The sequence below is a fragment of the Apostichopus japonicus genome, chromosome 1, assembly GCF_037975245.1.
Source record: "Apostichopus japonicus isolate 1M-3 chromosome 1, ASM3797524v1, whole genome shotgun sequence".
Taxonomy (NCBI): domain Eukaryota; kingdom Metazoa; phylum Echinodermata; class Holothuroidea; order Aspidochirotida; family Stichopodidae; genus Apostichopus; species Apostichopus japonicus.
Window position 1 is genome coordinate 18,105,511 of NC_092561.1, and position 21,145 is coordinate 18,126,655.

The following is a 21,145-nucleotide window of genomic DNA, read 5'->3' on the forward strand; positions in this document are numbered from 1 at the left end:
ATAGTAGTCTTTATCTTGCGTTGTCACTGTCTCCTTAAAATGGTATTGATTCCGCGAGTAATACAGGGTGAATACAAATCACGATTTCAATCATCGCATTAATTCCACCCCACCCAATCCTATTGCATCATTATACATCATATATCTTATCACCCCACCTTACCCATTGACACACCACAAAAAAAATCTTTTCAGTATGCTTTTAAGAAACATACTTTTAAATTGATCCATTCAAATGTGTCTGATACTGCAGATTATGTCTGCCGTTACAGGAAATGACTGCATGTTTGTGGACAGTCGCAGCGAAAGTGACTGGCTTATATATTACCAAAAGGAACTAATTCAATAAGTAAAGGCTATTAATGCTAGCCTCAGATGTTTGTTCGATGTTCGACGATTTGCTATGTAAACGATGTTAATGTGTTTGAAAGGAAGGGGTGGTGACTCTAAGTATAGATTCGGCCTGATATTTTGGAAGCTTGAAATGGTAAGTTATTTATGTCTCAATTCAACGTGGAATGGGTTGGAGTGGATGTTCCTCTGTGAAAGCGAAGATGACGTTGACGAAACTAATGATGTGTTTAGTCTTGATACCAGGTAAATTCAACTTATAGTTATATATAGTTATATAGATATAGTTTGTTTATATAATATTTTTCAGTTAGTGTTGAAACATATGAAAATTAGGTTCCTTCTTTAGTCGTACGGTAACAGGTTCGATATTTAAACAAGTTATGTTTTCTTGAATTGTTGGTAACTATGACTTCTGATCGATAAATACAAAAGAAATAAATATAAATGGAAAATTTCGAAAATATGATGTTATAGTTAATGCAAACAATTTTTCAACATTATTTATTAATTAATTATAAGCAGTCAATAATGATGATATCCATATCGATTTAATTATCAAATCAATTTTCGTATATTTTAACTGGTCCGTTTTATCAGATACTTAAGCTGTGTCATGTATGTATGTGAAACAACATTTTCTGTTATTTGCCTAACAGAACGTAATATATGACATTACGTCATAGATACTTTTAGCACGCATAGGCTTTCATTTTTTGTTGAACAGAATTTTATGCAGATTGGTTTTGTTTGTCGAGATGTATACATTTGAGGAGGGGAGAGGGCAACACAACATTTCGTAAATTACGTTACATCATATAGTTAGCAACAGTTCTTGACTAAACAATGTAACGCATATCACTGATGATTGATATGAGAAATATTAGTCTTAGATTTTGTTAAAGTATAATATTATCGCGAAGTGTCTGACAAAAGCCTATAGTTGTTTAATGTCGAAACATATTATTGTACGGAAATGATGTGATTTACAATAGTGTGATGTTATGAAATATTGTATTGAATTTAATTGTTGAAGTCAAAATGCGACATTTAGTACACCTCGTTTACTACGGGAGCAGATTTTCACTTAAATGTTAACTTGTAACTTCTTACCTCCTTCTTACAGCCATATACCCGCAGCACATGTTTGTATACAAAACGTAAAATGTTGTTTAATTGCAGCAATTGTGCTTTTTTCTTCTTTCTTTTGTTTGTAACGATCTGTGCAAGTTATAGTAACATTAAATTAGGCAAATCAGAATGATACTGTACAGTCCTCTGATCTATTTTCAAAGCAGCTGCTTTTGCAAGGAATCCGAAATCTGCCGAAGGAAGGATTCGTGATTATATCTTGAATCAACCAGACTATTCTCCGAGAGAACGACCTGTCCTCAATTCCAACCTTTCTGTGAATGTAAATATACAAGTGCAGATTTACGGCATGCTAGATTTGGTAAGTTAAAAAAAACAACAGAGCAATGAACTTGAAGTGATAAAGTGTATTCACTCTGAAGAGATATAAACATTCATTGGTGTTTTTAAGAATATATATATAGCTAAGAAACAAATGTTGATATTTTGTTTTTCTTGTTTTAGAATGAAAAGGACCAAACAGTTACAATTGCATCTTGGACACAGCTGGTATGTTTCGTTTTATGTCAACTGAATTAATTTTTCAGCGATTTGCATACAAATGCACCCAGAATGTTTTATACGCTTGTTCTTATCATTCATTATCGTTCCGTTTATTGAAAATTTCATTAATATTAACAATTAACCAATCAATACAATAATAATAACACTGGAAGTAAATCGAGAAGTGCATTTAAATAAGTTATATGAAAATATCCATAAACCACTTTACGTTTCACTTATCCACTCGATTATCTGCGCATTCTACAAAACAAGAAATAGATTTTGAGCTATTTACGTTTATATTATTTTCCTATGATAACATATGGTTACAATTAACGTGTGTGATTAATATTTAACACGTCTTATTGATTCCAGTCTTGGCGAGATGAACGATTGACGTGGAACCCAAATGACTTTGAAGGCGTTTTGTGCGTTGTTGTGTATTTTGATGAAATTTGGACTCCACGAATATTACTCTCTAACGCGTAAGTAAAAAAAATAAGTATTGACTGGCAAGTTGAAGTTTACGGAATAAAAACGTTTACTCTATGAATCTACACCGAGCAGCGCGTTTTCAATGACGGGGAGTGTTGATAAGGGTGTGGGTAAGAAGGGATGATGCAATCCCCGCACTTATTATATAGTATATTATTTATATATTGATTTTTATATATTATTTAAACTGCGTAAGTGATCTAGTAATTCTTTATTCTACTAAATAACATTAAAACTGTCATTTTCATAATGATTTTAAGTAACATCTTCATTACGGAGATTTCTAGCACCGTCTCCTTACTTTGAAACGTCCCTTCACTGGTAAGATTGACATTTGCAGAGATGTTTAACATAATCGTTAAGCTAATATTGATATAACGTATCCTAAACTTTTATATTTCATATGGATTTCTTTTAAAGTAGAAAGGCAAAGTATATGTTATATATCCATATTGTTACGTTAGTTATGATGGATAACTCACTCATTCTTTGCTGGATTAATAGAGTAAGTATGCGACAAACAAAGGTTTTTGATCCTCCAAACACCGTGAAGAAATTAAGAGAGGTTCGTATACAATCAATGTCATATAGCAATGTATAATTTGAAACCTGAAGTGTTTGGCATCAGTTCTTATGATGCACGTTTTGAATATAATAAATACGAAAATCCAAAACAGTAACAAAAAAACTTTAGCCTCCACCGGGATTCGAACCCCTGCCACCCGTTTTACATGCGGAGACTCTAACCAGCTGGGCCACGGACTTGTGATAATGTAATATGTGTTGGTGATATTCACAAACGATCGACCTACTGCTTTTCTATATGTATATCTTGTATATCTTGCATTTTTGATATATGTGGTCTAGACTTGCTATATGGCATTGTGTGACATATATGATTATTTGAGATAAGCCGAAAATACAATGATGTTATTCAGCGCGCTTGTAATGATGGCTGTATTCCAATCACTACACAGAATGAGCTTTGAAGGTTTGCAAGTGGTATCTGCCAACAGGGGTACAATCCTACTTTATTGCGACGGGACTGTCTTCCTTGGAACATCCTTTGTACAATGTACGCAATGTGCAATGAAGTAAGGAAACACTTTTTTCCGTATACATAAAATGTAGCACACTGTTAAAGTTCTCTCTAACTAACTTGCATTATTACCCAATGAATCATTTATAAATTAACGGATATTGCAATATATATAGCATTTCAGGTTCAATGTTGTAAGTATACCGTGGTTACAGATATCGATCATTAGTTGTTACTATTCAATCATACACTACAATGAAAACATCGGTATATGAAATTTGACCAGCTAAGGTAGTACGTTACATAATGAAGTTGACGCAAATCATTTTCAAATTTTCAAGTTTGCTCTTCGTTTGCGATTAGTAATTAATTATAGATCAAACGAAAATGTAATTATATGTTGACAAAAGAAAAAAGAATCCACGAAACACAAGGAAAATGTATCTTACTTTAAAATTTCAAATTGTCATCTTATTTGAAAGTAATTTCGAAATTAAAACTAAAGTCAATCAGTTGCGTTTATTTCCCTAGTCGAACACATCTAGATATGAAGAATGGTCCACGTAACCTTTATTTATGTTCAGTTCAGCCGATACTCATAGTTAGTACAGTAACTACTGGTGACACATGTAACAAATATTGCTGTGTTAAGAACACAAAGTATTAATTACTGATACACAGTTGTGGTACACGAACAGTAGTAACATGTGTTACAGGCGGCACCAGTAGTTGCTGTACTACTTATTCGTTTGAAGTAAAAGAGGTACGGTACCGCTTGATTACACACCTCACTTTAAATTAAGACAATTCGTCATGCCGAGGATGAAAATGCCGGGTCATTGCGTCGCACTTAACTCGACAATACCTTAAAACAAAAAATGGCAATATGTGTCCCATTGACAAGTTACGTGCTATGACTAACTCAACAATTCAACAGTTCAACAAAAATGTATTTTTGAGAATTCACGTTACACTAAACATCCTAATTGATTACAATTCGACTGTCCAATCAGAACCACCATTTAAAATTTACAACATAGACCTGTAGGTTTTTTAATCGCGTATTAAAGAACTAGCACTCAATGGTTGGTACATCAGTTACTGTTCATGTCCCACAACCGTGCAACAGGAATTACTACTTTGTGTTCGTAAAATGTGTAACAGGACATGAACAGTAGTTACGGTACCAGCCATGAGTATAGATAGGGTGGTCAGTTACAACAGGTCATACAAGTAAGGGTAACTTTGTCATTCCAAATACACATATTAACGATGAAACATTTGACAAGGAATGCTAAGATTCAATATTTAATACACCATTTGGAGTCATGTAATTATATCAGCATACTTTTTATTTTGGTGTATTTATTTCAGGTTTCGGAATTTCCCATTCGATACTCAGAGTTGCCAATTAGTTTTCAGTCCGGAGAACCAATCAAAACAACAAATCAACTTTACTGCCTCTGACCCGCGGATGCCGTCATCCATTGTAAGCAATGAATGGGATTTTGTGGGGTTTTCAAGCTACAATAATGAACATATCAATACGTTTGTGGAAAGTGATGAATCAAGTTATATAAGCACCTTTGGCATCTTCAGCTTTCAACTGAAGAGAGATCCAAACTATTACATCACAACAATTGTGATTCCATCTACCTTACTGTGTCTGATGTCGTATGCGACGTTTTTAGCACCTCCTGACAGCGGTGAAAGGATCGGACTTGGTGTATCAATGGTCCTAGGTCTCACTGTGTTTCAACTACTGGTCACCAATATACTACCAACTGCGAGCAAAAACGGTCCAATTATTTCAACTTATCTCTCAAATACCTTCGTCCTTTCGTGTCTCGCCGTACCTTTCTCTTTGTTCAACATCACCATCGCATACGGAGACAGCAAAATGACAATTTTGAAACATGGAAGAATTAGAATGTTCCTGTTGGAGTTGTTACCCAGAGTAATGTGCCTACCAAGTTACCAGGAGAGGTTTGACGGTGAAAGAAATGACAACGCAAGAAGTCAGATTGTTAAAAAAGAAGGAGAAATGGTAACCATCTCACCAGTAGAAGTTATATCTAAAAATAAACTACAGCCTTGGAGTTCACCTGCAGTTACCGAAGCGGAAAGTCTTAGTACTTTGGAAAAGGTAAATATGTATGCAACATTACCGTTAATCACAACTTTGACAGACCTATCCAGTATTGTTTCAACTAAGATTACATTTATTAATCGATTTATACAAAATATGTTCGTTAAACCTTCTTTTAATATTTTTTTTTCAAAATTTAGACTCGACATGTTTATTCCTACATTATTTCGGGCTTCCCGAACCAACCACTTGTTTAACTAAATTCAAACCTGCAATATTAGATCAACCAGTTTGTAGACAATACAAATGATCTGCATTTAAAATGTTGATATTACATTTTGATTTAACATTTTGGGGTTTAAAACAAAATATAGTGAAATGAAAAATTATGATTATACGTAATATATGCAAAAATAAGTTAACCAAAGAGTATATAGAACAAGTAATGAACCTTTAAAATATTTAGGCATTTCTTGTTAAATCTACTCTTCCACAACGAGGAAGCTTAAAATACCTATTTGCGTTTTGTCGCCGTTTCCCCACCCTTTTGACATGTCCATCGAGTAATTAAGGAAATTTACAGATAATGAGTAAACAGTGTCTTCCAGCAAATTCCTCAATTAAAATTTATCGCAGGCAGTTCCCAAAACCCACTAGTTTGAATTCAACCAACAAGTGAATAGCTAACAAGTTTATTTATGACCCTTGCTTAAAATAGATTCATTCACAGCAATCTCAGAAAGTTGCGTTGATATCACAGCCATACAAAATATACACAAATAAATCATGGTGTCGTAGTACATATTGGTGTACAATGTTGCTATAGGAACGCCGGCAAAGTAACAATTATTTACCACATTATTCAATGACGTTCATAAAATTGACATATTCATATTATACACGGGCTTTTTTGCGATCCTGACAGAAAATATATTCGAGAAAAACAACGTTCAAAGTTGTAGATTTTCGACTTTTATTCCACAATTTGAAGTTAAATTTGAATAGACAAGCTAGTTTTGTATATCGTTATGGGATCGCGAGGTCAGCGAGGTTGAGAAAATCATAAAAAAAACGAAAATGCTGCTTTAACGAACACAACATCGAAGAGATTATATTGAAAAGTAACTATTCGTTAATTTTGTATTAAGTATCGAATGTAGGTAATATGGAGATTCAAAGTTCATGAAAGGGGTAATGGTATTACAAATGCCTTTAAATTTCCTTAAATTAGGAAACCGTTAAAATAGGAAATGTTTACTAAATTTGATTCGTGCCTATTTTAATGTTCTTTTACTCAGAGAAAGCTTGAAGCTCGCACGCTGGGTTTGGTGATGGACAGACTGGTATTACTGTGTTTCCTTGTGGCTTATACTATTATTGTTATCAACACCTTTGCAAGATTTTACCATTCTCCAGAAGAAGTAGCTTGAGCGTTCATTTGAAATAATCGTGCTTTCTTTACAATTACGTGGTTTAGCTTTTATGATTCCGAAAAAAAACCAGGTTTATTTTTGAGAACGACAAAGAAGATGAAAGAGAGGATTACATGAGATTGCCATTAACTTTATTGTCTACAGACAACATTCAGCATATGGCCGTACGTGTTTCTATATAAATCTTGCTGCTTGTGATTGCAATTGTAACTTTCATATACATTTCAGTTATAAATCAAAATAAAATGAAGTCGTTCGATGTACACTTAGTTTTATTTCCTTATTTTCATTGCTTTAGTTTAGATTAATTGGGTTTTTTCTTGTATGTTGTTTAAGGTTAAGCTGAGTTCTCACCAAGCATAGTGATAGTTCAAAGGTCGCCATTTGTCGTTAAGCCTTTTTTTAAGCTTCTCATTGATACAGCCATCAACCAGTTTGATACGGAGCCCTAAATTTAACACCATTTACCTTCATATATTCTTGACATTAAGGTAAATTCCGCAGTCGGTGAACATAGTTACAAGAACAAATGATTTATTTGTTATTCAATCATTTCTTTATTTCGTTAATATTCATACATAATTGTCCAACCTATTCATGACTGCTTTTCGCCTACTTCAAATTTAAATGCATGCAAGACGTTTTTTGCTTAAATTCCTCCAAACTTGCAAAGTTAAAGTTTTGTCCATTTCATGGTAAGTAATTCTATATACTTTAAATATGTCAAATATGTCAATTTTTGATATAACCTCTTCTTAAATGGCAAAAAATATTAATCATAAAAGCCGTCTAAATTCTTATTATTAAACTGGTTATTTTTGTTGTTGTAATTATCATAATTTAAGATTAATAATTAATGTAACAAATCCTATTTTACCAACATCCATGTGTATTCGTTGTTTAAAACATGACAATATGGATAGTTATTAATACAGCAGCATAATGCATACGATTGTGAATGAAGAAAAGTTGACTTAATTTCAAATGATGTAATCAGTAATCAAAATAAAATGTGGTCTTGAATTTAGTTAGAATTGAGTAACTTGTTGTAATACTTAACAAAACGTATACTAAATGATAAGATTAGCCCCCACCCCATCGTTTTAGGTTTGTATCTGTCTTTAAATGCCGCATTATGTATTTCATTTCATGAAGACAGTCTAAGCAGTGCAATCATTTCGCTAACAATGGCTATATAATCATGATGGTGTTTTTATGTTCGTAAAAATGTTGGGACATTTGTAGAGTTCGAGCAAATAAAAAAGCTTAATGTGAAAATGTTCTTACCGTCTCTCTGTCTACTTTTCTCGTTCTCAAAATACTCCATCCTGCTGCAAGACCATGTATTTGACATCTTCGTTCGTAACATTTAGCTATGTACTGTGCTGTGGCCGAGTGGATAAAGGCGGGGGCATCGGGAGGTTCCGGGTTCGATACCCCGGCCGGGTCATAGAAAGGTGGGTTTTTCATCCAAGAGGAATCTACGGTTTCCCCATCTGAAATGACTTTCTAAATTAAAAAGATTCCAAATTTGAGCTTAAATGTTGAACTGGAAGCCACCCGACGTGTAAGGTTTAATCCATAAGCCCTTGCGGGTTTCTCCCACAGTTGTGGTCGCTAAAGCGTCGTTAAAAATAACTGCTGATTATTATTATTATGATCTGTGTTGCGCCAAAATAGGTCAGATGTTTGACAACATGTATATTGTCATGGTTTTGTTATTATTTATTATCTATAGGTGACAAGAAAGTCCGGAAAGATGGTCAGCGGTTTGATAGAGTTTATAATGAAATGCATTATAACGGGACTTTTACTAATATTGTCTTGGGTTTGAGAAAGAATGTTCAACTTGTTAGTTCATTTTCAATGAGCAATACATTAACATGACTTTTACAGCTTAAAACATTAATCTACTATCTATCTATATATCTATCTATCTATTTATCTATCTATCCATCCATTCATTCATCCATTCATCCATCCATCCATCAATCCATCCATCCATCCATCCATCCATCGATCCATCCATCCATCCATCCATCCATCCATCAATCCATCCATCCATCCATCCATCAATCCATCCATCCATCCTTCCATCCTTCCATCCATCCATCTATCTTTCTGGTTTAGAAAATATTAATACTTATATGTAGCTGTCATGGAACTCTATTTTTCATTGAATTTTTCGATCATCATGGTTTTTATTTCCCTTTAATCAGAACACTCAACTTTAGAGGTATAAAAGTATGTATGGATAGTTATATTCCTCATTTGATAACAAAAAGAATGTCACTTATAATTTTGATTATTTTCTATGACATGTAAAGATCTTATGCAGAGCAAAATAACACATAATTACAATGACGTGCAAACATTAATGACTTTAAAATCAATTCCATTGCAGTTACTTGACAACCAGGACAATTAGCAATTTGCTTTTACTCACGTCATTTCCAAGAAAACGTACTTTCAGTCTTAAAGTGGGTGATGATCAATACATACAATTTAGGATGACGTCAATCTTAGCCGGGATCCATTATTTCAGGGTTTCTCAAGAACCACTTTGTTTGCTAAGCTTTTTTGCTAACAATGTACTAATTGAATGAAACTGGCTCTCTAATTAAAAGGTAATGTCTGAATATTCATAAGAGGGTAGGGAAATGAAACGCAGAAGGGAGCATACGTGATTACATATTAACTCATCGGAACCTTCACCTAAGCGACAGACCGGTACTCCATGCCAACAGATCTGTTGACGTGATATACATGTTTCCTCTTTTCTTAAACTTCTGATACTTTTGGAACAATTGATTCAATGCAGAACGAGAAGGACCAAACACTTACCACTGCCTCTTGGTTGACTTTGGTAAGCTATCTTGATATTGCTGTGTTTGTAGCAAGTATAGTAGAACCCGCAACTGTCATGGTTTGTATGAAAACGTCCGGTGTAGTATAACTGTATTATTTGAATGCATTGCTTAGTATTTGAATAACAACGGTACTTTTATGGACAGCTTGTAATTTGTTGGAAAATTTGAACAATTCTGGAATATTTTGCTTAAGACTAGTTCTTACAAATATTGTATTATATGGTATTACAATATATTATGTAACCATTATCACGTTTCACTTTACTTTATTAAGGAAACCCAAATTTTAAATGAATTATTATAATACATAATATTTATCGTGAATTTAATACAAACTATTTTCTCTTTAGTAAATACTACCTGTAGTAGTATACTACCTGTTAAATTACCTTTTAAATATTTGTTTAAACTTTGGTTGGTAGCTGTTTCATTTTTGTTTGTTTTAATACTCTTTTATGACTATGTAAAATGTATGGTACACACACACACATACATATATATATATATATATATATATATATATATATATTATATGCTTGTTTTAATATTAATTTCACATGTAACTAGCTACCATTATTAATAGCTATCATTACTTTGTAATTGTTTCTCCTTCATACAATGACATTACGAGTAACGTGATCAAAGACATTTGTTGTAGAATGCTCAAGGTATTCTGAACAAAACTCCACCATTTTTCCATTAGCCTATTTCATAATTCATAAGCGATTCAAAATATCCAATTAGCAGGAAGCAAGGTTTGCAAACCACTATTGAGCCTTTCAACTAGTAGTAGTAAATAAAGAAGGGTAAATATGTTATCAATCTCCGTAGTATAGAACCGCACATACAATACGTGGGATATAACCACAGTATAGGTAAGCAGCACACTAGTCTTTATGCGCAGACAACATTGCGTGCATGCTAAACTCAAAGATGGACAGCTATGACCAAAGTTGCCCACCCCACAAAAGTAAGAGGGAAGCGAGAGCAACGTTATAAGTGAGAATCGGAAAGGAAATTGTCACATGGCAATCGTTAAAGCTGGCGAAAGGTTTTAGTTCTGACGTACACGTAGCAACTGTACTTCCTGTCAGATTCGTAGCTAGGGTTAGGTTAATTTTGTGTCTGACCCTCTCTCTGACCTCGGCAGTGAATATTTATTGCTCACTAAACAGCGGAGCTAATGAGTTTGCAAGATTTGAACCACTTATGCCGTTACACTTGAGTTTTTGATAATTTCAATGGAAGTCAGTCATATTAACGACTTGATCAGGCATTAACGGTAATGTGTCATTGATTCACGTCAATTCAGTAATGGCTTGTACGTCCAAAATAAACCCTGATGCCAACTTTATATAGTTTTATACCATACATGTTGCGATTAGTGCAGATAAAGTATCCAACCCATACAGATTTAGTTGAACCCTTCAATCATTTATTAACCACCGTTTACGAGCATTGTTATTCCTTATGATATAATATGATAAGATATGATATGATATGATATGATACGATACGATAAGATAAGATACGATATGATATCATAGAATACCATATGATATCATATACTATTATATTTATCATATCATATATTATCATTGGATATCATATATTGTCATGTCATATCATATAAATAATGTAACATATATACTATAATATATATTCTTATTTGTTAGTACTGATGCATTGGATGTTGTTAAAGAGGATCGGGGTACCATAATGCCCATGTAAACGAAAAGCTCGTTTTGGGGACATGGGTCATACAGTCCTTCCAGTGTCATATGATGTAAGTGTTTTAGGGACATCGGTTATACAGTCCACTTGTCATTTGGCATATGCTACTTGGCCTTATGAACGTCTATTTATAAATATGAAATTCAACACAGTTTGAATGATTCCAACAATATTGCAGTTACTCAAATCACTTTAAAAAATCTGGCAATTGGGGAAACAGTTTTCGAATTGATTTATATCTATTAATTATTGCATTCTCTCTTTTCGTGAAGTTAAATGAGTTTGCGATTAAGCGATATGCTTGGCAATTATATACACATCAGTGTTTATTTGGGTACGTCCATGGTTGTTAGATATTGAAACATACTGGGTAAGGTAATTGTTATATTGATCAAGATCTGCTTGTTAATTGATAGAGTTAATGATGCATGTAATAGCTATCTATAATTTTTAATTTGCCTTAATATGTAGACATGCTCTATTAACCACTCTTAGGCTGTAGGTCAGAAAGTGATTACTGCTAACCTGATCCATATTCACGATCAATATGCCCCTCTCCAAACATAACACTTTTGTTATTAATTTTTTAATTGCATTATTGCACAGACATTTATCCAAAGTGTTTGCATAATACCATATATTCTGTTGTAATATTGGTAAACATAATTACTAAGTTGTAATATCCGTTACTTTGACATACCTTAAACATCTCAGAGATTAAGATATCTTTGCCTTTGTTGGTATATAGTCTAAATTAGATATTTTTATTGTTCATTTTCATTCAGGATTCGATATTTTCCCTTTGACACCCAAATCTGCGATTATCGTTTTATGCGGAAAACCAAGAGGTTGACAAACTAAACCTCACATCTTCAGAAGTATCATATCCCTCTACCCTACTAAGTACTGAATAAGAATATATAAACACAACGATTTTGAACAAACTCTATCCATTTGAGAATTATCTAGACGATGAAGATGCACTTAAAGTTTCATTCGCTACTGTTCATGTTATCCTCAAAAGGGATCCACGCTACTACATCACTACTCTTATTATTCCATCAACTTTTCTTTGTCTCATGTCATTTGCCACGTTCCTGGCTCCTCCTGAAAGCGGAGAACGAATATCTCTTGGGGTTTCTATGGTTCTTGGTCTGACAGTATTTCAGTTATTGGTTGCCAATACACTCCCGACAGCCAGCAAAAATCCACCAATCATAAGTTAATACCTTACAACGACTTTCATCATGTCGTGTCTGGCTGTTCCCTTTTCTTTGTGCAATATAAACATCGCTTACAAAGCAGTGTTCAATACAATAAATAAAATGCAGTCATGTCTAACCAGACATTTTATTCCGAAATTCAAAATCCGTTGTTTTTGTTTGAAGACCGACGATAGTGTCACTTTGATATATACCTGGTGCTGTTTTGTTTTTTTCCATGTCATCCTGATGTATGGTAACTGGTCCACTTCTGTTTATATTGAACAAAAACGATATCTGAACAGAAAATTCGAGTAGACATGTAAATATTGTTCTCCTATTCTATACCACTTTTTTTTAATTAATTATGTTTTATTAATGTGATCAAAGTCATGTTGTCTGACTTAATGTTAACATTGCCATTCACAACATGTGAGTAGTACAGATACTTGTAGAAGAATCTCAGAAAGTACAGGATCTTCAATTTGAAAAGAGAACGTTTAATTATTACACACATTGAAATATGACCAACAATAGAACATTCCACGTAATATATTAATATATGTACAGAAAGAATAAAACCAAAATCCAGAAATCATGCAATTGAACGATGTTCAAGCTAAACTGCTTCGTCATAGGTTCATCACCAAAAATAATTACTTGTGATTTGATAGCATCCGAGCAGATAGGCTCTCAGCAACATACAACACGGTTTTACCTTGTTAACGAGTTCACATGAGATTGCAAGGTGCAATTTGATTGATTTCCTTGTTCGTTTTCGAGAAACTGACGGAATTGGATTGCCATATCGTATCTTCAGTTTACAAAATTTACTGTGTCATAACAATCATAATATAGAAACGATTTAAAATTACAATCTCGCTCTATGGTAGTTTTCTGTTTTCGATCTTTATAAATATAACATATGAACAGTTAATAAAAACTCAATATTCTTTTCAATAAGAAAACCAGAAATGTTTACATTTTTAAATAAAGCATTACCAGCTTAACCAAGTCAGCTTATATTAACTATGTTGCTTTTATAGTCGGATGGTTCCATTTACTATCTTTGTTTACAAAAACAAAGACATTTTACTCTGATTTCTACAACATCATAAAGACACTTTTGTACCCATTTCAAATTGGTTTGCACTGAACAGGGTAAAAGATGATGTAAAAGTGCAACACAAAACATTTAAGAATTAAAACCCGTAGTAAAGAATCAAACAAAAATGCATAATCACGGAAATAACGCCGACGTACCGTTACTGTTAATTGACTTTTGTTTTTAATGTATTATTCCGATTCTATTGTAACCTTATTGTGACGCTTAGTCGTGAAACTTTTACATCATTTTGTCGAAAGATTGACAAATGTCACTCTGAGCTCCTGAATTTCCGCTGAAATCGATTAAGGTTTTAATAACGAGGACAGCAAATACAGTGATGAAAACTAGACTTACGAGTCGGTCCATTACCAGGGCAACAGTTCTAGCTTGAATCTTTGCCTGGTGATAAAAAATAAATAACATATTTTAGTTGACGAAAGCAGTAATCGAATGAAATTTGTAAAATGAAATAAAAGCGATGGATGGACCAAATTTGACCTGTTTGATGAGATATGAATTTTTGTGCAATTTTTGGTAATCTACCCTAATTATTTTCGTTGCAACAGAATTTCAAATAAAGAACAAAATAGTGACCAAATCTTGAATTACGAGCCAAAAGTCGATGATGTTATAAAGTAAATATTGTTCTGTATTTTAAAGCAAACATATATTTGAAGACACGCCATGGTATCCACCTCCCCCCCCCCCTTCACTCACTTGGCAAAATAGAGGAAGAAATAATAGTGTTCCCTATAAAACCGTAATCCTCCTGTAAAATTTAATAATGTTCATATTACATTTTCGTTTTAAGCAAAGAGTTTCAAGATTCATGTACTTAAAAAAAATGTGTTTTTTTTTTTAAGTTTGGTGATAAGCTGTGAATCACTCTATGTTAAAGGTGATCAGGATAACATGGGTAGTGTCAACAGACGCTAGATTAGGATTGCAATCAGAGAAACTTAATCCAGACAGAGAATGGGTGTGAACTATGGATGTAACGGAGACTATGAAGAGACTAAAGACGGAGCTCTTTGTAATCTGATCTTCGAACCACACGCCGATTCCGAATGAAAAGAATAGTTTGTTTCAAAATCAAGGCATAGCAGGGAAATGTACTACTTTATGCAATATCTTTAGTCTTTTTTTATAGTTCAGTTAGAGATCCTATTCTTGTTTACGTCTGTATTCGAGCTAAATTTGGTTCATGTTGGCTTATGTCTTATTTAAGAATCCAAAAATCAGTTACCATGTAACAGTTTAATTATCAAGGATCGTAAAAGAGTTCTTACAAATATGTAGACACACAATTGAGACTTACACAACCTTAACTTTCAGTAGCGTCACTGATCTTAAATTCCTCACGTGATTTTGCGGCAGATTAAAAACAAATACTTACCTTTTCAGCTTTACTAATATGTTTCCCCTCGCTCTCTAATGAAATTTGTTTGGCTGAATCCAACTTTGGACCAATTCCATTAATGCTTGATGACCGCAACTCCGTTTGTGCAGTTTCCTCCATAAGAGTGCGTATTCTCTCACTATAAGAGGGAACCACCGTCATACGAGGTAGATATTCTAGAAATAACTTTCTCGAAAAGGTATACTTCAAAACAAGGATACTTCTATCACCATAAGCGATATTGATATTCAGCAAAGAAGCTGGTACAGCAAGACACGCTAAAACGAAGGTGGAGATGAGATATGAACTCAGTATTGGCCGCTCGTTTGTGCTGGGTAGGATATCAGCAACGAGAAGTTGAAAGACGGTTAGGCCAAGAACCATCGATACACCCAATGAGATTCTCTCTCCACTATCAGGGGGAGCAATGAACGTCGCAAACGCCATGATACAGAGGAGAGTTGATGGTAACATCAGTGTTAGGATGTAATTTTCTGGATTACGTTCCAGAATGAGGCACACTGCCGCTATTTTTATATTTACCAGGGGTAAATGGTTGGCAAAATCAGGTTTCATTATGGTATAATTGTGGCTGGTAAGGTTGGAGAATTTCCAATCTGCAATTCAAGTGATGCCAAGACTGGTGACGTCTTTGTGGTTAAGATAAGTTTTTCTGAGTGTTGATTTTGAGGGAAGAAGAAAAATGGGCAAACTTGTGTATCGAATGGAAAATAGTAGATGCTGCAAAAAAGGGAAGAAAAGTAGAAAAAAACAGACTTTTAAATTAGTTATTAAGAATCTTATGCACGCTTCACAAAGAAATACATCTCGTATGCTGCTTATAATATACGCTACCTAAGTAAACTTCAGTGGTACGAATGGGCGCTTCTTAACTATCCCGACACTTACATGAGGTACGATACGGACTGGTACAAAGTTAGAAAAAAGATAAAGACATTTTACATACAAACAAATGCCGCCAGTTATGTTCTGAAACGGCATAGGATGTTATTTCTGACCATTAGTGGTACAATGGTATAGATTCAGTGTGCACAGTGCTGCCAGGGGAATTTATAGTTGGGTCCAGGAAGCGAAAACCGTAAAAGTAATGCATTTCTAAGATTGTTAGCATATTATTATTATTATTGCAGGTGAATATCCAGTTATCTCCTGTCTCCTGTTGTGATAGCTGATGACCAAATGAATGCATACTACGTTCCTCATGATGATTATGAAGAAAATTTGACGCATTAGCTATAACGAATTTAATTAGGCAGTTTTATAATATACTATATAACAAAAAAACTCGATCAAAAGGAAAGTGAGCCTTTTGCGTTAACTCAAGTGCAGAGGCATTGAACGTATTCTTGTAAAATATACAATTTCTTTACTTTAAAATTACAGAGGTAACTTACAGAATTGGACACTGCGTTGATAGTACAAGAGGCGTTCCAAGGCTGACAGAACCATCCGATGTCAACAAAATAGATCCTCGTTCTGGAGATATGATGCTCAAGGAGTCGATATCCAAACTGTAGACATAAATAATTAGTTGAACATGATAACTTACTTTCACATTAAAACATTTTATAATTTCATAATTACGTTATAATGTAAATAGTTACTTTATATTTATTGCTATTGTCATCTTATGGTAAATATCACCGGCTGATTACATTTAATAGTTTCATGTCTCCGGATCTTTGTTTGACAGCTTATTATTTATTTGTTTTTGTATGATGTGGTTTGAGTAACTATAGATTTTACTGATTACGTATACCTAACTTATGGGCCAATAGGCAGAATGCAATTTCAAATTACTCACGCATTGCTGATGAATAGCTTTGGAGTCCATATTTCATCAATAAATATGACTACTACATCTTCACCACCAAACTCAGATGTATTCCAAGAGAGGCGCTCATCAGTCCATCTCTACAGAAAGACCAAGTACAACTTTGAACAGACGACATGAATGTTTCATATATATACATATGCGTTCATGTAACATTATACTTACACAGACGTTCTTTGTAATATAAGACTAAATTAAGATATTTTATGTATGGAAATGAATGTTTTCTTATCTCTACAAATAGAATTGTATACATATTTTGCAAAGGAAACAACATGGATCGCAAACTGGTTGAACAAATATAAATCGAGTATAAAAGCAATGATACGGTAAAGTCGTCGACACCTAATTCGTCCCAATATCAATAAAATACAAATGTACTACAACATTGTTATAATATTGCGATGGTTGAGGCGTTTAGAAAAATTGCAGGTAATGACAAATACTGCTGAACTGTTTGCACATAGGTGGATGCATATATGATCATTTTTGGAAAACTGTAAATTAAAAGGGAATGGTTTGAAGGTTTGATTCGCTTACCATATTCAACCATGATGCAGTTGTTATAACTTGATCGCGTTCATTCTGATAAAAAGATAACGAAACAATGGCAAAATTTAAATGAATTTACTTAAGTTATTAATATACAAAGGTATTTTCATGCAGTAAATAAAGCATAAAATATTTATGTTTCATGCGTGAGACGCTTTTTCTACTTTTATCATCAAATAGTACACACTTTGCAATGGTACCAAAGTAGTTAATCTAATGGAAGTAAGATACTTTCAAGGACGTCATCGATTTGTTTGTAGGTATTTATGGATATAAATTACTTTTGTATTGTATTTACACAAACAATGAAACAAATACACGATCTATATGAACATGTGCTCGTCATTAGAATTTATTCAAGTTACAAAACTTCAACAATAATTCTAGTTTATCCTCTTACCAAGTCCAGCATGGCATAAAATTGCAACATAATTTCAACATGGACAGATTCATCGGAGTCAAGAACGGGCCTCTCCCTTGCTGAGAAGTTGGCCTGATTGAGTAGGTAATCTCGAATTCGAGCCTCATTACTCAGTGGATACCTGGCCTCTGCTACATCTGAAGGTTACGAAATGTGACAAAGATGTGATGCGACTTTTGCAGACTTTGCATGAGGCTGGGTTTGAACAAACAAATCAGAAGTAAAATGATTTAATAAAAGAACGTGCATATATTGGGCCATTTGTTCACACTTCAAAACGTATAGATTGACAATTTGACTATTTTCATAACTGTGCGTTGGTCCTATATATCTTGTGTTCGTTGGATCTGATGTGATACTACAATTATATCATTGTAAAGTTAATGAGAAAAGGGTGGCATGTGCTTTATTCAGTCGCAGACTACACAAAGGCTTTGTAGAACATTCGATAGTCCACGGATAGCTCACTGATGTCCACATGAGCCACACTAGGGTTCTCACCGGACGGTTCAAGTAGAACAGAGAAGGTTCTACAGAGGACACATAAATCTCACGGTGGGAAAAACGAAAAATTTGAGCAATCAATGTTGAAACTGATCAATACGTTCAATGTGTTCCTTAATGTCACTGACCTGTGAGCAAGGTATTCATTATTAACTTCACTGTGACTTCCATTGAGAAAATTAAAATTACTATTACGAAAGTATTAACATTTAATATAATATTATAACTGACTTGTGTTCTTGTAAGGAAATTGCAAATGCACAGTCTTTATTCTAAGAACGGTCACCAAATTCTAATAACAATAAAAATGTAGTCTTACCTTTGTTGAAAGCTAAAATAGTCACCACCACAAGCAGTAAATAACGCAAGAAATACTTCATGGTTGTTGGGAAGAGAGTTTTAAATTAAAAACTAACTGTGACTCTCAGAAAAGATATTATCTTTCCTTGCGTTCTCGCTGATGTAAAGTTAATGAAATTTTCAACCGGAACTTACGCTTTCCTTGTTCCAATAACCATCTTCCTATCTTGATATTATACAACCAATGGTCTGCAAACAAGACGTCTTAAATGTTGCGATTCCATCAATTTAACAACCTACTTACATTATTCAACTTTGGTTGAATCTCATTAGTAAGCTTGGAATATGTTACTAGCTGCAAAATCAATCGATCTAGGAATCTAAGAAGTCGCCATCATCCACGTGTTATTTTGGTATACTGAATATTATGTGCTAGGTTTGTTGAGAACCAATTAAATATTCATTATAAATACACCATCGAGAAACGGACGTTTTAAATTAGAAGATTACTTCAAGAGATTCCGTTTTTAAAATTTATGTTGCCGTTATTATAATCATACTTCATTAGAACTATTATTAATAGTTTAACGCTTGACGTAACACTCTAGTTTGTTTACATTTGTTGGGCTAATGGTACAGGCATGACTCATGGCCTGCTAGGCGCTGTCCTTTAAAATTGCTACTGGTCACCCATTAATTTTAGTAGACTTAAGATTTTCTGTCATTATTTCACTTTTCGATTTTCCGGTTCGCTGGCAGTGTCCATTCCTGAAAATCAGGTTAAATGACCCAAAAGCTAATTTATTTTTCATTTTATCATGTACTCTACTTGAAGTAATAGCTGCAGAGTAAACCTGTTTTTTGGTATTTAAAGAAAAAGAGATCATTTAAACTTGCAAGACTAAATCGGTGCATTGCTTCTTCACTGTTAAATCAACATAATTAATTTCTTACAAAAAGAGAATATTGTCTTTAGACGAATTGTTCTTGACAACAGACAACAGTTCCTCTAGTTATGTAATGAAATGTAATGAAACGAGTAGCTAAGTGGCAACTTGCAACTCGTTAGGTTAAGTAATTGCATTCGTCGTTTCTGAAAAAAATTATGACGTAATAAATCATCACGCATATCAAATGTTCATCACATTTGGAATGATACGAATTTTTGCCTAAAATACCGCTACAATCGATACATTAAAATTTATTTAAATCAGTTTTAAGAAAATTAAACAACGAATGTTTTACATGTATGATCGGAAATCCCGGATTTTCGCGAAAATCAACTATCGTTTTCACGAAAGAGTACTGTAAATGCAATAATGCATGCTTTGCATATCAGTCGGTCCATGGTCAGATCAACCGCTCTGGCTTCTATCTCTCTCCGGTGATGAAGATAAGGAGAAGTGGAATTTAATGTAAAGCGAACGAGGAGTACTAAAAATACATGCAAACCAAATAATTAAAAGCACTCAATATCAATAACGAATATTGGCCACAAATTTGTGCTTAGGATATTAGCAACGAGAAGTTGAAAACGGTAAGACCAAGACCCATCGATACACTCAATGAGATTCTCTCTCCACTACCAAGGGGAGCAATGACGACAAACGTTAAAATACAGAAAAGAGTTGATGGTATCACAAGTGTTTGGATGAAGTATGCTGGATTACGGTCCAAAAAGATGCATACCATCGCTGATGTTACATTTGCGAGCGGCAAATTTAACAGGTATTGGCAAAGTTTTGTTAAGGGTCGTATGGCCGGAGAGATCCCACTCAGCATTTCCAAGAGTGGAAGGAGATATTGGAGCTTTTGTAGATAAAACAAATTTTGTAGAGTGTTGATTTTAAGGAAAGAAAAGTAATGGGCACACTTGGGTGTCGAGTGGAAAATAGTGAATTATGTTAAAAAACAAGGCAATATTTAGCCTCTGAAGAAGATCCTGCTAGGATCGAAACGTCGGGCCCTCTTACGTTTACACATTCTCTAACAAAGGCTCTAAAGTGGATAAGCAGTTTGGAAAAAGTTTTGATTTATTTTTAACTTAATCTGGAGTAATAATACCTCTACGTCTCACTCAATATGGAATGACGATAGATATTTTCAAATAACTTGATATGTTGTAAAGATACCTTTACATCTCACTGAATATGCCTTA

At 33.9% G+C, this 21,145-nt stretch overlaps 3 protein-coding genes across 4 annotated transcripts; 1 reads left to right on the top strand and 2 right to left on the bottom strand.

Moving 5' to 3' along the window:
• The first annotated feature begins 319 nt into the window (after positions 1-319).
• Positions 320-8,310, top strand: LOC139966101 (neuronal acetylcholine receptor subunit beta-2-like). 2 transcript variants are annotated; one of them, XM_071968840.1, is made up of 7 exons: positions 320-597; positions 1,647-1,804; positions 1,948-1,992; positions 2,362-2,471; positions 3,459-3,575; positions 4,895-5,666; positions 6,908-8,310. In XM_071968840.1, exons 1-7 carry the CDS (start codon positions 519-521, stop codon positions 7,037-7,039), a joined length of 1,413 nt encoding a protein of 470 aa, XP_071824941.1. In that variant the 5' UTR covers positions 320-518; the 3' UTR covers positions 7,040-8,310. The 2 variants fall into 2 exon arrangements, with proteins under 2 accessions (XP_071824941.1, XP_071825023.1); XM_071968922.1 differs by having other exon boundaries at positions 1,650-1,804.
• A 4,601-nt stretch (positions 8,311-12,911) lies between these two features.
• LOC139966207 (acetylcholine receptor subunit delta-like) lies at positions 12,912-19,331 on the bottom strand. The gene is made up of 7 exons (XM_071969050.1): positions 19,007-19,331; positions 18,163-18,320; positions 17,751-17,795; positions 17,181-17,290; positions 16,771-16,887; positions 15,353-16,096; positions 12,912-14,355 (listed from the first exon to the last, which is right to left on the bottom strand). The coding sequence occupies exons 1-6, from the start codon at positions 19,065-19,067 to the stop codon at positions 15,931-15,933; spliced, it is 657 nt and encodes a 218-aa protein (XP_071825151.1). The 5' UTR covers positions 19,068-19,331; the 3' UTR covers positions 12,912-14,355; positions 15,353-15,930.
• LOC139972095 (acetylcholine receptor subunit beta-type acr-2-like) lies at positions 14,194-15,931 on the bottom strand. The gene is made up of 2 exons (XM_071979028.1): positions 15,353-15,931; positions 14,194-14,355 (listed from the first exon to the last, which is right to left on the bottom strand). Exons 1-2 carry the CDS (start codon positions 15,929-15,931, stop codon positions 14,194-14,196), a joined length of 741 nt encoding a protein of 246 aa, XP_071835129.1.
• Positions 19,332-21,145: the final 1,814 nt, after the last annotated feature.

Coding starts and splice junctions, on each gene's coding strand:
- LOC139966207 (XM_071969050.1), bottom strand. CDS start 19,067: ATGAAGTATTTCTTGCGTTATTTACTGCTTGTGGTGGTGACTATTTTA. Junction 17,796..18,162: donor TTTATGCCATGCTGGACTTG/GTAAGAGGATAA, acceptor TCTTTTTATCAG/AATGAACGCGATCAAGTTAT. Junction 17,291..17,750: donor CTGCATCATGGTTGAATATG/GTAAGCGAATCA, acceptor GTCTTTCTGTAG/AGATGGACTGATGAGCGCCT.
- LOC139972095 (XM_071979028.1), bottom strand. CDS start 15,931: ATGAAACCTGATTTTGCCAACCATTTACCCCTGGTAAATATAAAAATA. Junction 14,356..15,352: donor ATATTAGTAAAGCTGAAAAG/GTAAGTATTTGT, acceptor TTTTATCACCAG/GCAAAGATTCAAGCTAGAAC.
- LOC139966101 (XM_071968840.1), top strand. CDS start 519: ATGGGTTGGAGTGGATGTTCCTCTGTGAAAGCGAAGATGACGTTGACG. Junction 598..1,646: donor GTGTTTAGTCTTGATACCAG/GTAAATTCAACT, acceptor CTATTTTCAAAG/CAGCTGCTTTTGCAAGGAAT. Junction 1,805..1,947: donor TTTACGGCATGCTAGATTTG/GTAAGTTAAAAA, acceptor TTCTTGTTTTAG/AATGAAAAGGACCAAACAGT.